This window comes from Crotalus tigris, unplaced genomic scaffold (genome assembly GCF_016545835.1).
Source record: "Crotalus tigris isolate CLP2741 ecotype Arizona unplaced genomic scaffold, ASM1654583v1 scf7180000019267.1258330, whole genome shotgun sequence".
Classification (NCBI taxonomy): Eukaryota; Metazoa; Chordata; class Lepidosauria; order Squamata; family Viperidae; genus Crotalus; species Crotalus tigris.
In genome coordinates this window covers 1,001,982-1,020,201 of record NW_024097462.1, presented here as the reverse complement: position 1 = coordinate 1,020,201, position 18,220 = coordinate 1,001,982, and the positions used below count along the sequence as shown (strand labels likewise).

General features: G+C 38.6%; 1 protein-coding gene across 4 annotated transcripts in view; it reads right to left on the bottom strand.

The window, feature by feature from the left end:
• Positions 1–18,220, bottom strand: part of CCND1 (cyclin D1) — a 34,304-nt gene that overhangs the window by 13,114 nt on the left and 2,970 nt on the right. For all 4 annotated transcript variants that reach the window (XM_039361445.1, XM_039361446.1, XM_039361447.1 and 1 more), the window contains exons 3-4: positions 17,798–17,957; positions 10,981–11,129 (exon numbers count right to left, since the gene is read on the bottom strand). In XM_039361445.1, the coding sequence (XP_039217379.1) occupies positions 10,981–11,129; positions 17,798–17,957 (309 nt within the window). The remainder of the gene's footprint in view (positions 1–10,980; positions 11,130–17,797; positions 17,958–18,220) is intronic.

Here is an 18,220-nt window from a genome sequence, read left to right as displayed (position 1 = left end):
AGGAATTCATTCCATTGGCAAATGTCATCCTAGCATCAAAGGATCCCAACCTCCATTCTCCTAACTTAAAGGCCCAGTTCCAATTTCACTGGAGATAGTCTTCAATAGTTATTGATACTATCTTTCTTCAAAAACTTTGGACCTTTTGGTTGAAAGTGGTATGTAAAAGTACACACATAGTATCTGTCCATCCATCCATCCATATTTGACCACAGGAAGGGTTTGGCCACATATATGATTTGGAGACACTGACTCAAAAGGCCGAAGACAGAAAAGTTAAGCAATCTTTTTAATCAGCAGACCTTGCAAGCAACTCCAGACTGTTTCTTGCCACCATTCTAAATAGAGGAACAATGCCTGCCTTCATTGCAAAATGCTAACTTCCTATCTTTGAATAAAGAGCCATATGACTGGTGTTTTTTCTGATGTAAATAAAAATTTTAGAGATCAGCATGCACAGGTTTCATGCTTCCAGAAGATTTACCTTAAAAAGGTAAAGGTGGAAGTTGGAATGGCGCACAGGAGGAACCAATGTAAAATACTAAGATAATTATCTACTATCTCAAAGTAAAAATATATACAAAGTGTTTTAAATCAGACAGACATACTAATTTATTTATTTATTTAATTTATTTATATGCAGCCCAATCCCAAAGGACTCAGGGTGGCGTACAAAATTAAAACAATCATCGAGAATACGACAATAAAATAATTCAATCATACCGCAAGTCCAATCATGTCCCGCCCCCCCCCGGGGACATCAGCCCCAGGCCTGCCAGAACAGGAGAGTTTTAACGGCTTTCTTAAAGGCCGGCAGGGTGGGAGTTGTTCGAACCTCGGGGGGAAGTTGATTCCACCAGGTCGGAGCCACCACAGAAAAGGCCCTTCCCCGAGGGCCCGCCAGCCAACATTGTCTGGCCGACGGGACCTGAAGGAGGCCCAATCTCTGGGACCTCACCGGTCTCTGGGAACTGTGCGGCAGTATGCGGTCCTGTAAGTAACCTGGCCCTATGCCATGAAGGGCTTTGAAGGTGATAACCAACACCTTGAATTGCATCCGGAGACCCACAGGAAGCCAGTGCAGCTCGCGGAGGATAGGTGACACGTGGGCGTACCTTGGCGCGCCCACAATCGCTCTCGAGGCTACATTCTGAACCAACTGCAGCCTCTGAATGCTCTTCAAGGGTAGCCCCATGTAAAGCGCATTACAGTAATCCAGTCTTGTGGTGACGAGGGCATGAGTGACTGTGAGTAAAGCCTCTCGGTCCAGATAAGGCCGCAACTGGTGCACCAGGCGAACCTGGGCAAAGGTTCCCCTGGCCACAGCCGATAGATGTTGTTCCAAATTTAGCTGTGAGTCCAGGAGGACACCCAAGTGCGTGCCTGCACTGAGGGAGGTAAATTTGCCCCCCCAGGACTAATGATGGACCATCCAGTTGACCTTTGGGAGGCAAGACCCAGAGCCACTCGGTCTTGTCAGGGTTGAGTCTAAGCCTGTTCACCCCCATCCAGACCCTCACATCTTCCAGGCACCGGCACATCACATCGACTGCTTCACTGAAAGGACACGGGGTGGAGATATACAATTGGGTATCATCCGCATACTGATGATACCTCACCCCGTGTCGCCGAATGATCTCACCCAGCGGTTTCATGTAGATGTTAAAAAGGAGGGGGGACAAGACCGAGCCCTGAGGCACCCCATGATCGAGGTGCCTAGGGGTCGATCTCTCTCCGCCCGCCAACACCGACTGCGACCTGTCAGAGAAGTAAGAGAACCACCACAATAAGGTGCCGCCCACCCCACCTCTCCGAGACGACGGGTCGATGGTATCGAAAGCCGCTGAGAGGTCAAGAAGCACCAGGATAGAGGTGCTTCTTGTAGGATTTTCCTACAATTCATAAAAATAAAAAATTAAGATTCAGAAGCTTTCAGAAGTCTATTCATAATCATAAGTCTATTCATAATCATATTCTATATCAAATAATGAATCAAATTCATTATTATTCAATATTATTTCAACTATGAGCGAATAAAAAATGGAATCAAAATTAACAGGACAATAGCCATTGTCAAGATAACAGCAGGTAGAGGTAGTCCTTGACTTACAACCAATCACTTAGCAACTGTTCAAGTTACAATGGAGCTCCCCAAAGCTCCCTACAACTTGTTTTTGAAGTTACGACAGTTATCTCCTTGTGCTCACATGAATGGCTTTTGGTGCTTGGCAACCAGCCTATCTTTACAGCCATTTGCAGCATCCTGCAGTCGTGACTGTGATTTGAGATTTTTTTTGGGGCGGGGGGCATTTTCTGGCATTTAGTTCCAGTTTCCAACCAAAAATAAAGTTCATTTGAACAACTGTGCCTAGGAATGTTTCTATATGTTAGAAATTAAATGGCAGTTTCTTTTTTAATGCTTGTTGCTCCACAATTAATTTTCAACTGTAGGAAAACAAAGAGTCCATGAACCTGAAAGTTCAAAACTACCAAATCAAGCTATCATGCAAGTATAATAACAAACTGCCAAGTTGTAATTTTATTCTAAAAACAAGTTTCTCAATTCTGAAGATACTGTCTTGGTGCCCCATTGCATTTCATACATGTACTATAGGTAGTCCTTGTTTAGTGACTGCTTTAATTAGTGACCATTCACCATTACAATAGTGATGAAAAAGTAATTTTGTGACCAATCCTCATAATTACAACCTTCACAGGTCTGTAAAGCAAAGGAAAATTGAATTATTATAAGCACCCCCATGGTTTCCCTAAGCAAACATTTTGCTTAACAATCAGGTTGCCAGTCTTGAGTCTGTAGTTGCTGAATGAGGACTATCTGTATAGTGACTTCAAAGCCGTCTCCTGATTGAACATATTTTAGGTATGTTGGATTACAATGTCTGATATCCCTCCCAAAGCATGGGAAAGAATCACGACTGCTGAAAATGAACTGGGGAACCAAACTGAGATTCACCAGCACCAATGGACCTATAGAAAATCTCTGTTGGTGTCCTTCCATCTATCTGATTCTCAATATTTGTAAAAAAAAATCATTAAAAAAGGACACTTGACACAGAAGAAAACTGCAGTCTTTATCTTCAAATGGAGACCAGAACCTTGAAAGATGGCCATAGTCCAATGTTTTTTCGTAAGTTTGCCTGACTGTCTAGAAAATAGAGGAAATGTAAAAAGGAGTAATGGAAAAAGTAGCAGCAAATGACGTAACAGCAGTTTTGCCCCTCGCGGCAGTTATTCTTTCACACTGGGCAGTACTCCCACTCGGCAGCCATTCGGTGAGGTTGCCTACAACCTACCCTCAAGATTTCAAATGGATTCACCGTAACAAAATAACTGGAGATATCCATTACAGAAAAATGCAATTGGAGAGAATCAGGCGGTTTTCTGTAAGGTATATTAAAAAGAACAAAACAAACAAGACCAAATGTCTTTCTCAAAGAATCACCTATGTATTTCAGCATATACATTTGATGGCATAAGTTGCTTCCTTGATTCTACAGTGGATCTGGAATTTCTCTGATAGAAATATGCAATCTCAATTAGCAATTAAACATAGCAAACGGCCACCAACAGGTATATTCATGTGTGCTGGTATAACACCTTTTTCAACCACTGTGATAACAGTTACCTTAAATGCACAAAGTAAACAATCCCACAGTAGTTTACTCAACTTCTCTAGCTCCCTGTTTATTCCTGTCTCTAACAAACATTGTCTCAACATATTTAACCCTATGCATTAAGAACTTTGAAATTTTCTTTTGGGATTGCCTTTTCTGATTTAACCTATGACATGCACTAGCTCTTGTGGCGAACCCAGTCTTCCATGATAAATTGCCGTCAAAAGTGTTAGGATGTGCATGACTGAAAATGAATGTTGCTCTCCTGAGATGGTGACCTGCCTGCTGTTTTCTTTCTTTTCTGTTTCGGTTCTGCCTTCAGAGGCTTCTTGGGTGATCTACCAGCTTTTCACTGATTCTACTGCCACAAGAACTTTCTCTACCACATAGCATTGGGATAAAATAAGATTAAAAATCCAAGCTTACAATTCCCTGCAAGGCTCTTCTGAGAGAGAGGGAGGTTAATCCTACCTCTAAGCAGATCAGACCATCAGTTACAGCTCACTGAAAACAAATAACCCTTGACCTTTACTGATTTAAACTCTAGTGTAATATTTCCTCTTGACAGAGATTCAGTATTTTAACTAGCAAAAAGAAATACCCCATCTCTTAAAAGTCGTTATCCCATGCAGTTTCTCTGCTCTTGGCTTTTCCCAATAAAGACATGAAGATGGGATGTCCATTATATGAAATAACACTTTTGATCATATATATATCCCTCTTTAAATATCCATAAATTTCATCTCCAAAAAAAAAAAAAGTGTAAAGGGAAGACTTCCACCATATTTTTTCTTCTCTCCTCCCTTCCCCCTCTCCCTGCTTCTTTTTGCTTTCACGGTCTGGGAAAGTTCCAAGGTTGCCTCAACCGTAACTATACGCCATATTCAGCAATTCCATTCAGGGAAACAGGATACATATTTCTCTCATGGTTCTATTCCTGACTAATCAAGTGTGAAATGTTATCTTCCTAAGTTCTCTGTTGGAATTCAGTGAATTGTCTAGGATGAATACATACCCATGTGATTGACAATGAAGAAAAAATTCCCAAACCTAAAGACCAGCTGCCAACTGTAAGTAAAATAATAGGCCTATCACTTTCATAGTGTGTTTTACAGGTCAATACACTATCAAGGAGTAAACTGTCCCTTTGTGGTTTTCCTCTTAGTAATAAAACTGGATTTCATTTCTATCCCATTGCACTTCAGGAAGCACTCCTACCTATGCTTGAGCTAGGAAAGAAAGTTGCAATTACGTGAGGTTCTCACTTAATGACTAGTGTCTCACTTAAACAGTAACTGGGGACAGCTGTTGCTAAGTGGTGCAGTCATTACAGTTTATAACCATTTTGCTTTACTACAGAAATTCTGTTCCCAATTACCATTATTAAGCAAGGACTCCAATCTTCCTTTGGAGTTTGAGTTGGGGATGAGAGAAAGATTATGATTAGTTCAAACTCTATTCCTTTAACTTATGGCTTAAATCTGGATTTAACTCAATGAGGAATCTTGGAAGTAGCAAGTACACTGCAACTTATTTTCTCCCAAGCCATCATAAAGTAAAACACAAGATGCCCTCTGAATTTTTCTGCATATCAGAAAACATGAACAAGGGTGGTAGGGAGCCATATCTGGGATACAGCATCCTAAACGTTTGTGTAATGCACATATTCTGAAAAGGGTATTGGGTATCGGGGGAACTAAAAGAGATGACAATATAAATTTATGGCTGGCAGTGGCAATTTCAGAGGCCATGTCTATGGAATCCTCTTCTTGAGAAACTATTATATATATATTATATTGGGTTGAGCCAGAGCTGTATTAAGACAACAATATAATAACCACTACACCACCAAGACAAGAGCCATGGTGATGCAGTGGTTAGAATGCAGTACTTGCAGGCTAATTCTGCTGACTGCCAGCTGCTAGCAGTTCAATTCTCACTGGCTCAGCCTTCCATCCTTCCAAGGTTGGCAAAATGAGGACCCAGATTATTGGGGGCAATATGCTAACTCTGTAAACTGCATAGAGGGCTGTAAAGTACTATGAAGTGGTATGTAAGTCCAAGTGCTATTGCTATAATTAAAATTGTTAATCCCTGCTTCTATTAACAAAGAAAGCAATACACGAGAGTATACTATTCTAACCGGAAACCGTTTTTCAAAAGGGAAATCATTTTTCAAAAGATCATATTTATGAATTTCTAATTGCTAAATTGTATAAATGCTGTAGTGCATCAATAATTCTCTTTCCTTAGGCTCTGGGATCATAATTTATTAGAGGGCTCTTCTATTGCTGTACTGTGTTATCAGTTCTGTGTACTGATTATTTTTACATAATCTTATTTATTTGTGTTATCAAATAGTTTTGTTTTTAATTTATCTAAGCTGCCCAAAGTCTCATGAAGTCCAGTTATAAAATATAAAGTATCATGCAATTTTGTGAATTAAACCTGTATTTAAACCAAGATCACTTCATTCTACTTGACCCAAGACCTGTGAATGTTGGATGTAAGTAACATCTGTATATGGCCTATATGCATACCTAGGCAACCTGAACAACAGTCACTAAAATGATATGTACATTAAATATATGGCTTCCAATTATCTCCTGTACAATTAGACAGGCTCATATGCAAAGATATACTGAAGCAGAGAGTATATCAAACCCACTATAGTATAGCTATCATGATTTTATTTCATATAGGCTCAAAGTGATCAGTGGATAAACCTCCTATGCTTGGTTCTCACATAACTGCTGCTTGAGGAGGAAGAAGATACCTTTATCAATATAATATAATAATAATATAATAAATATAATAATAATATAATATAACAAATATAATATAATATAAATATAATATAACAATATAATGTCTCAGAATTACATAAAGAGAGACTTCAATTTCATTCTCCAAACTTCATGACCAGGATATAAAATATATTATTTTTAGATTCTGATAAAGTACATGAGGATGGTGCATAGAAAGGGTGGCTGTTCTTTCATGCTTCTTCCTCAGTACTATGGCAGGAAAGGAAAGATTTCAAGCAGCAACATCATATGGTAACTTAAAACATTTTAAAAATAAACATGCTTAGGTTAAAACAGAAAACATCAAAAAGAGAGGCAGCTTTAACATTTATTAGTTATTTGGAATACAAACAAAATATTCTATGGTTTGAGGAGAGCTGACGAAGTCCAATTTATTAAGAAATAACACAGAAACCTGATCAAACTGACTTTTGCCTGACATTTATCTGAAGGTGTGAAAATGGTCTAATGATGAGGCGGACAAGCCAAATTGATGGAAGACAGTTCAAGAGGCCTTACTATGGTTATCTGACTTCTAATTACCTCAGATAAAAGCAAAATGGGAAACTGGAGTCCTAACAATATAAATATGAACCATAAAGGAATTAAATTCAGATGCTATTAAACAGTGCATTTTTTTAATTAAAAGGAAATGTTTAATTACAAAACCCTCAAATCCTTAGCCATCTATCGTAGGTATAGCTGGAAATATATTTCACATTGTTCAAATGGAATTACTTGAGGAATACAGCATGTTTTACATTCTGAATTTCTTACTCAGACTTTTAATGGCAAAGCTATATGATAATTGTATTATACTGGTCAAAGACCAAAATAAAGATTGCCTGAATGTTATGCCAGAAATAAATATGCACACATACATGTTTTAGAAACTATATTAATTCATATTCTACCATTTCTAATTTATCTTATATTTATCTAAATAACCACAACAAAATCATCAAGAAACAAATGAGATCATCCTGTCATTGTTTTGATAAAAAAAAAATAGAGTTACTGTGAATACAACTATTTTGCTATGAGTCACAGCTCCTTCAAAGTCCTGTCACATGACTTCTAAATTATCATGAGCTGGGTCCAAAAATGTCTGAATGTTGAGAAAACTGCTGATGCTTTTTATAAAGGCTTAGGTCTAGATTAGCAGATTCGCACAGTACTGTAATAACTAAAGGGATTATGGTGTTTGAAATCTAACACATCTAGGTGCACCAGGTTGGAGAAGGCTGTTCAAAAGCAGATCTCATGTGCCTGGGTAAGAGTTTAATTAAGAATCATTGGATTTAGTTTTTCTCTTTTTATAAGAATATGGCACTCTAGCCTAAAATTAAAACAGCTCTTCTATGAGTAGTGCGCCTTTCCAGGTGAAGTGGAAAACATCTTCCTCAGGTTGAATGAAATCCATAGACTGAGGCCCTTTGTTCTCAGCGATAAAGCTCCTCTTTGAAAAGGAAGCTTTGCCCTTGATCACGTCATTATGGAAGTGGTCAGAAACATGTCATGTGACAGGTCTAACATAAATGTAGGAATCAAGAATGCTTAAATATGATTTTCTTTTGAACTCAAGATGGAATTTTGAGAATGAGCGTCGGGGCAAAATGGCTTCTACTGAAGACATGGCTGTTCACAAAATGGCTACCATATGGTAGACTTGGCCAATTCCAAAACAGTCACTGCTCAGAAAGTGACCCCTGCAAGATGCTCTCTACTCTGTAACATCATCATCATGACTCCACAGCACTTCTCAATAGGCTAGCTTCTCATTATATTTTACTAGAAAAACATTTTTAAAAAGTCACCTTGCAAAGGATTTTAGCAGGCACTATTTCAGACCCCAGGATTAACAGTGGTCCATGCAGGTACCATGTTGCCTACCATGCTATTATCAATATAGTAAGCCGTTTCTGCTAATTCTCCAGAAAAGGAAAGAACTAAACTGCTTGTGAATTGCTAGAACAATTCTGCTCTCTTATCTGAACATTTCAGACAGCCCAAGATTTCCATGGAAAATTCACACAATTGAAAAATGAACATTTTAAGATGTCTTTTTTAAAAAAAACCTCATTCCATTAAAATATATGAAATTTGAGAATAGCTGATGAAGTTGCAGACAAAGACTTCTCTATATATTAAGCACTATCTCTGCATATCATCAAAAATAACTGCTTAATTCACAAGTCCTGCTTTCAGAAACTTTGATAAAAGGAACTGAATAAACTTTCATCAATTTTGGCTAAATTAAACACTACATTTTGAACCCATATAGGCTTTCAGAAAGAACATTCTTAGCAGGGCTGCCATAATCTGATGTGGAAACTGCAAAGGATAAGAGTGCCATGTGGGGTGGGGTACCAGTTGGAAAAGGGGGAGAAACACCAATAACACAGGCTTACTAACCCTGCACATGTACACTTGATCAGCGGGCTAGAACCTATGCCACTACATAATTACATTTAATACTTTTGGAATATTAAAAAAACCGTGGAATTCTGCATAAAGTGCCCTGTAGGTTAGCAATGAATCGGATTCTTAGCACTATTATCCAAACTCAAACTACAGTAGCACTAAAGCATATTTTTTCCATGCTTGATTATTTTTCATTCCGGTAATGAAGACTATGGAGGACAGAGGACAGTCTTCAAATAGAGAAAACTATGAGTAATTCACAACATTACAAAATGACTATTAACAAAGCCTGGTCTGACGGAGCCTAAATCTGTGACCCCAAAATACACTGCCTTTCTGTCAGTGGAATGCAATTTCTATTAAACTAAACACATCTTTATGGAACCCATTTGGTCTCAATTGGGAAGCATGTTGAAGGCCTACAAGGTAGCAAAAAGTTGTCCCAAAAATGGCATTTTGAACTATATACGCTGCTTGCCCTAGCAACCTCTATTTAGCCACTCTTCTCCTGCACACTTAATTGATAATTCTGGAGAGACAAATTGTGGTTCCTGGTTTTTTACACTAAATGCACATAATCCTCATAAAACTTTGCCCTCAATCCATGTCAAAAAATCGTGTGTGTGTGTGTGTGTGTGTAAGAGAAGTATTTGAGAAATACCGTAATAAATCTATCCATAATCTAGTGATGAAACAAAGATGGCCATCAAATTGCCTCAAAATATTATTCCTTGTGAGCCCTTAATATGTTTAGGAGGGTCTGTGATTGTTCTCTATCCACAATTCTCAGAGAAAGACTTTAGAAAAGGGGGGGACATACAATGGGCACCTCAGAACCTGCTCAGAGTAAAAAAATCCTGAAAAAGAGAGAAGTAAGGGTTTCTTAGTTGGTCTCCTCCTCTCCACACTATGCCATTACTAGCTGTCCTGTGAGAAGGATCTTCAAAATTTGGTCTTCTATTAATATATACTATATTTTTATTTTAAAATGCTCTTACTCCTGGTAATAAAGACACTTTGGGACAACTGTTATCCAGAGTAGCTGGATAGTAGCAATATTTTAAGGCTATATGATGGTTTTAGCTGTATGCTCAAGATTTGAATGCAAAACCATAAGGTTGATTCAATTTGATACATTGTCGACATTTGGATACCCCACAAGAACTTATTTCAAGCAACTATATACTGGGTTTTCATTGTTCCAAAACAAAGTTAAATTCTGTCTTAAGTTCACACATCATTATGGCATGGATCATTGACTTTAGGTCTCCCTTATAGGCTCCTTTCCTACCCATTCATTCATGAAAGGTTTATTGCTCACCAGTTACTGATGAGCATCCTCAGGAAGTTTTGGGGTGGGGGAAGCAGGAAAACGACCATCCATGTTTTCACAAAATTATGGGACATATATTTTTTGGCATTTTAATAAAGGGAGGCTGAGGGAGAAGTAATTCAGCACTATTTTCTGAAGAGGCTCTCTAGTAGTAAACCAATTATATAATTAGAATACTCTTAGGAATGGAGTCTTCTCCTTTTTAACCATTTAGTTGTGGAGGGAATCTTCACTGTAATTACGGTACATAAATTAAAATACTATTAAGTTTGCTCATTGCCGTAACTACGTTCCTTCTATTTTAAGTGCTGCTTTCTTCTGCAGTTCAATTACCTTTAAACCAAACCAACATAGGCGCCCTTTACTCTTTCTTAGTGCTTAAGTTTACACTGAGTGATGTTTTTTATCCCACACAATATATTAATGCATCTGATTATTAATGTATTTGAAAAACACTGCAGAAGACAAGGTGACTTACTGTGAAACATTCTCCTCAACTGCTGTTTTTTCATTTTGATATTTATAACGGACGTTTGTTTTTCATTTATTTTAAAATTGTTTGCTGCCCAGAGTCAATTGCCGAGATGGGCAGCCATACAAACTAAATGAATGAATAAATAAGTGAATGATTAAATAAATAAAGCAGCCTTTCAGCCTTTCCACAACTGGAATTCACAAACAGAGCAAACACCTTGTTAGAGGTACACAGTTATCAATTTAAATACAAATCAGAATTCAGTGACAGCAAAATAGATTCACTTGAGGATCAAGAATCACTTACCGGATCACATTTGATAACTTTTGATAGGAAAGGTGTGAGACATTGATAAGAGAGAAAAGAATTAGTGTTTCCAAGGTGAAGACCTTGCACTGCTGCTACCACACTACCGGCTGCAATCATGGAAGGTGGGTTTGAAATAAACTTAACATCTGTTGAGGGAAAAAAGAAACAGACATACGAACCATTGTGTATGCAAATAAAATAAAGGCAATACTGAAATGGTAGACAATTTAAAGGTGCAGCCTGAGATAACTTAAAACAAAGAAAACCCTATTCTAACATTCACAGGCATTTATATTATTCCTAGAACACTTCCCTGGATTATTTCTGGTCTCCTATAAATAATCCCAAGTAAATCAGCCAAAAGTTAATGTAAACTTACATTAATAGCGTCTGTAAATGACAAAGTGTTTGGTAGCTATGTTAGGACATACAGATCTGGGTTACAAAAAATCTTCTAGAACACTGGATGGCAGTAAATAAACTGTTGCTGCCACCTAGTGGTTGTGTGGAATTCTGCAGCCTATATTTGACAGCCTCCCAAAAAATAGAATGAGAATTACTGGGCAGGTCTTATCTCATCAAACGTGAGCAATGGGTTGAAACTTGAACATGTTTTTTTTTTTTATTGAAAATCCTTCTCTGAAAATTGAGTATCATTTATCTTTTGATGATGAGTTTGCTGGTGAAACCAGGACAGTGTGGAGATCTTGACCTTGTCCACACTATTTCTAGAAATTCTCCCATTTTTTAATCAAGTATTCTTTTCTTTGTGAGTGTTATGCAACACATCATCTTCCATACCAATTATCTATTTACTCAGAATAAAAGAACTTGATCAAATGTATTCTTGCACTCCAAGTAACATATCCTGTTGGTAGGGGATGAGGTATCCTCATCACATAATCTTAATCATCTCTAAGAAAGATTACAATATCCTCCAACCTGTAAGTAAATACAGTATGTTTAAACATTTCCTTTTGAAAAGGCTGTTTCAACCTTTTCTCTTATCAGCAACTGCCTGCTAGCATGGCAATAAGGATAGTGTAGCTAAGTGAAGGGGGTCCCACAAATTGGCAGATAATCAGTTACATTCTGATGTGATACCCTGCTGACAAGAACCTGGGCCAATTTCCAAACTGCATTGCTGTAGGTCTTGGTATAAAACCACTCCTGTGATTGATTGGCCTGTAACTGCCATCGAAAATGTTATTCCTTCTTACAACAACAAAAGTAATCATTTGCACTTTTAAGCTAAAATTCCTTCTAAGAAGGAGAATTTGATTCACGCTTACATCTGACCAGGGCTAAAGAAGTGGAACAAGCTTTAATATCTAATTAATATTTGCTATCCTATTAGCATCAGCTTAAGAAATAATCTTAGCAACCTGTAAATAAATCTGGACAATTCCTTAATTATTGCAATGCAGCTCTATGCTGCTGGATACCCTCCAAATGATCTGAAGAGCTGCGTTTTGAATAGTTTTGATATACAATTTTTAATGACTTTTGAAATAGCATATGTCAGTGATGGTGAACCTTTTAAAGACCGAGTGCCCAAACTGCAACCCAAAACCCACTTATGCATCGTCAGGTGCCGGGTGGGTGTGGCCCATTGGGTGGCATGGCTGCAGTAGTAACAGCAGACTGGGTGGGACTAAAACGTTCAATCAATTCCAACTTTGCAAGATCTTTTTTTCCCGTGAGAAGTTGAAATTGACTGATTGATTGAACCTTTTTTTTTTTTGTACACGGCGGCGGGAGGCCTAAAACAAAAAGGTTTTATAAAACACAGCTGAAGGCCTAGGACTGGGGCGATGGCGCCGCCTCTGGCACCTGTGTCATAGGTTCGCCACCACTGGCATATGTCACTTATGGATACATATAAGCATTTTATCACATTGCATCATGGTAATTCTTTTTTTTTTAAAAAGTGGACACATCAAAATGGCAAATCTTAAATGAGACTTCTTTCAACATTCCACCTCCAATTATCTATTAATTAAACATATTTGATCTATTGAATCCTCCTTCTTCTGGAATAGAGTAGGAAGGACTTTTCATTTGATTCTCTCTCACACACAAGCTTGTGTGTGTGTGAGAGAGAGAGAGAAAGAGAGAGAGAATGAGTATGTGTGTATTCTGCTATTATTTTTAAAACAATTAAATGACTCAAGCCAGTGAACTTATCTAATACTCCTTCCTCCTATTTTCCTCATAACAACCACGCTATGAGACGGATTTGGCTGAGAGAATGACCGCCCCAAAGTTACCCAGCTGGCTTTCAGATCTATTCCATCAGTGAAAGGAATTAATTTTTTGTCTCTCAATGAAAGCAACAATTCCAAGTTAACATTCTGACTGAGGACAACCTGCACTTAATACTGGTCCTTTACCTGAAGAGCGACGGCAATTCATAATATTTACAAGCGTAACATGCAATTGCCCATTCTGAAGGTGTAAAATTACATACTAAATTTATTTATTTAATCAATTTGTATGCCTACCTAGCTCACAATTGTTACTTTGGGCAATTAATATCAGTTTAAATTCAAGCAAACAAAAATGACAAAATAAAATAGACATAATACTTCAAAGGCCAACCATATTTTTTTTAACCTTTGTAAAAAAAAAAAAGATTATTTAATATCCTGGTCCGAGGAAAAGAGCCATATATTCCACAGGGGTGGGACCATCCAAATTTTGTATGCGTAGGGGGAAGTTGATGCTGTTCCACAGGACAGGCCCATCACCAGAGGTGGCCCATCCTGTGGGTCCCATCAAATGACACTGTTTCATAGAGGGACCAAAAGCACACCTGTTCATCCTGACAGATTTTTATAGGACAGGCAGAGAATATCAGATGGGTAGCTCCAAAAATAACATGATCCTGTGCCTTGAAGGGTGATTTTTGTGGTATCTAACATCTTGAATTGAATATGGAAGCCTGCTGAAGGCCACTGCAGCTCACAAAGTAGTGACGTTGACATGGCATCACCTCTGGGAACATTAAATGTGGCCACCTAAATCAGTTGTGGCTTCCAACACAGCAGCCCATAAGGTATGCAAAGATTCCTTCAGGCAGTTTTTCCACTCTTGATGCTTTACAACTCCCAGAATTCACATACAGGCAATATACATAGCCAATATATGTAATATTTATTAAATACTATTTAATGTTCTTAATGTTCTTAAAATAAGGTTCTTATTTTGGAGAGGTCTGAACTGCTGCTAGTGATCCATCATAGATCATATTAAGATCCCACAAGGACCTTCAGGAATCCATTAAAAAAACACCTCCCTTTCAAAATGGCAATAAACCAGAACATGAATTCCTGGTCCCACTCTTTCTTTCTGAGATGGGAAAAGTGTTAATGAAGTTTAAATGACCAGTTTGTGTCTGTCCCCATAACCACCCCACGTTCCCATAATAAGCTGCATGGACAGACTTTTTTTGTTGCGACCCAACAAGGAATTATTTGTGGCAGAGACCACTAATTTCAGCATATTAATCAGGGGGCCCCTCTTGGCTGTAATTGGATGCCCGCAAGTGAAGAGCGTGGCATCATTGTCAGCCTTCATCGCCTCATCTTGCACTATTGAACGCTCCAGAACAAGGGGGCTTCGGTGAGATGAATTAGACCTGACATAGCTACAATGGGGAAGAGGCCCCCTCAATTGAAGCACACATCCCCAGCAGCCTATCTGAGACTTCATCCAAAAAGAATAAACAACTTCAGTGTGGTTAAAAAAAAAAAAAAAAGGAGGGGTGGCGGAGGCAGAAGAATGCCAGCCACCCTGAAGGGAAGACAAAGCAGGCATCTAGGCACTGTGGCGCTTTAAAAAAATTCCTAACAAGGCAAGTCACCCCCTTTTCCTTTTTCAATGGAGCAGCAATTCCATCTGTCTGGAGAGCCGGGGGCTATGAATGAAAATCTTTTCATTGAGCCAAATCAAAACTCTGAACATAAATCACCGGCTGCAAGATTCAACAAGTTCCAACTGGTCACATACCTTGAGACTTCAAGTTTTTAAAAGCTTTGAGAATGGAACAACTAGGGCAGGCAAGGTTTCAAAGAGAATGACTTTTATCAGGGAAAAATCAATAATAGCAATAGTAATAATAGTAATGATCTTGATTATGCCGAGGCAACCAGTTGAACACGATGAAAAACGGTCATGCCCGATATTTATTCCTATTAATCATTTGGCTTTTATGTGCAAATGCTTCTCGCTAGCAATGGCCTCAGCATCGCTTTTACTCTATTATATTCCTGTTTTGATTTGCAAGTCTTTATTCGTTTTAAGTGAAACAACTCAGGACACCCACCCTCCACTTTTTGCAACCTAATTCACGTATGAGCAGAAAGTGTTAGCTTTGGTAAAAACATGTACAAAACAAAACACTACAAAATAATCCATTTGGGCCAGGGATATAGGGGAAAGAGGAGATAAAATTCTTTTCATCATCACTTTTGCTTTTTAAAAATCTTTTCTGTATCTAACACAAAGCCACACACACCCTAATCTTCAATCTCTTTTTTTTCTTCCTCTATCTTCACTTTGTGTACACTACCTTCTTCCATTATTAAACCTGAGAGATGTTGTGTTGGATCTTTCTCCAGGGGGCTTCTCTTCTGCCTTACATATCTATGCTGCAAAGAATCACTAGTCGGCCAAATAGGTAATTCCTACAATGAACTTTGAATGAAACTTCCATCAGTTGCAAATGAAAAAAAAGAGTTTGTAATTCATCCAGATCAAAACTTGGCAAAAGGACAACACGGACGTAGAAAATCTTCAGTGTGCAACAGAAAGACAAACATCCACATCTTAGTCTAGGCATTCCCAATTAATCTAATGACCGCTAAGGATAAATTTGCTAAGTAAAACCCTAATTAACTAATGTTGACTTAGGCAAAATTCACACTGACTTCCTTGAGGTTGGGGGCTTCCCTTGTTGACCTCCACACTTCCTGTAAGCTTGTGTAAAATGTTTCTGGACAAGGTTTGCATTCATCAATTCATTTTCCGGTTCTACATATGGCCATTTAGAACAATGTTTAAGATAGGCCTCAAGACCTGCCTTCTAAAGAGAAACATAACAACGCTGACAGCAGATCAAAGTACTTGGCCCTTTGCAAGCCTCCAACCTTTGAACTATTCTTGTTTTCATCATTGTGGGACTCTTTCTGCCAGCACTACAATCCAGGTTAAACATCCCCATACCCTAAAGAAAAGGCTGGGCAGGCATTTGAAAGAGAGTCTATTAAACTAACACCGTGGCGGCAAAAGAAGCTGATTAAAAAAAAAACCCCAACTTTTACTTAAAAGAATTAGATTATCGTTATTTGTTTGTTAGAACTATTCTAAAACATTCTAAAGATTTTAAGAACTTGGCAAAGAACACATTTTTCATAAAATCCTAAACTGCCTTCTCTCTTTGGTAGCTAGGCTTAGAAGAAAGGTAAGCTTGAGAAATACTTAATATTTACATATTTTCTGTGGCCAGCTTTCCAAACCAGACTGCAATGGAGAAACCATTTAAAACTGCGTATTTTTTTTTAATGGTTTGCTATTTTTCTTGGATCTTTCCACCAATTCCATTTCAGGTGTGACATCACAAACATTGCCCGAGTGTTACGTCTGGTGCCAACTTGACCCTTGGAATTTATATGCCTTTCAGGTTTTCAATCTTAGATAAATCCTTGGTTTCTTGTGCCCATCTGGGATCAGATCAGTCATATACGTACAAATCAATCTGCACAATCCTGGTATGCTTGATTTAAAAACATTCAACTGGGCCCTCCAGGTATGTTGTAATTGCAACCTCCCAACCAGCATATCTAAAAGACCCCAATTCAGTTTGGAATAGGTTGTACAATATCCTTGCTAAACAACCTTATGAGGGTTTGAAAGAACACGTGTTCATATTGTCTTGTTTTTCCTAATTACTCTGCTTTGGCATTGTCTGCTCCGGCCTATCCATTTTATTATTATTTTTTAAAATAAGTTGTCTACCTGGACAACGGGAATGCAGGGCTGCATTTCTGACCCCATGCTCCTGCTTGTTTGAATGGGTGTGGCAGCAGCAATCAAGGAAATGAAACAACAGCAGGCAAAGTTTGGAGGAGCTTGAGAATGCAAGCATGCGCAGACACACAGATTGCCCTTGAAACCCAACACCCAGGCCTCTCTGTGAAATCCTGGAGCTTAGTCAGTGTCTCTAGCTCCTCCTGAGGCTTTAAGTGCACATGGCTGAAGCCAAGCACGTGGTCAGACTCAACCCTTAGCCAGGAACCTTTTACAGCACCCTCTTCTTGTCTCTCCCGGAAAGGAGAAACAGAGTTATAAAGAATTCAGTTGGGAAAGGCATTGTCTGGGAAGGAATAAGAATGAAATCTGAGGTTCCAGGGAAAACCTGACATATGTTTGTAACTCTGAATTCTTTTTAAACAGTAATGCAACAGCTTTCAAGTCCTAAGAGCCTAATGACTTTGGTGCTTTGCAGCCATTTACCCATTCCTGCTAGCTGAGCTGCCAACGTCCTGCTCCGACACTACAGATCACAAAGCACCAATTTCAGCCTTGAAGCTATCCAGAAATGCCATTTGCAGAGGCCAACTCACCTTTAGCAAAGTAATCCAGGTTCTGGGAACAAGCTCATGTTCATTGCAAGCATTAGCTATGCTGAGCTACTGCCACCCATTTTATAGTGTGCCCCTGTAAGAATTCTGGACAGTGGAAAAGGGAAGCGGGTGCATTTGCTGGGGCACACAGAAACATAACACGCCTTCGGAGAGTGCAAGGCTCATACCTGTTGCACAGAGAGCCACAAAAGTCTGGGCGTGTTTACGGATGATCTGCTTGCTGTCCTCAGCCACAGGCATTTTATTTAGAAAATGTTCAATAAAATCGTGAGGAGTCGTGGCAGCCAAGTTCCATTTCAGCTTATTCACCAGAAGCAGTTCCATTTGCTGGGTTGGGATGAACAGAAGAGAAGGAACAGGAAGAAAAAATATGTGGTTATGAAGTTCTGTTTATAAATAGTTAAGCACACAACTTGTTTGGTGGTCTTCTCACCCTGTTCTACATCACTTCAGTTTAGGTCTTCTGCTTCTTCTAACAGAAATGGAACTCTTGCCAAATTTAGCAGCAACTATTGTGCTACTAGAGAAGAGCATAAATAGGCAAGATGGGTGCCTTTACAGATGAAAATTACATAATTCTGTTCCCTTCC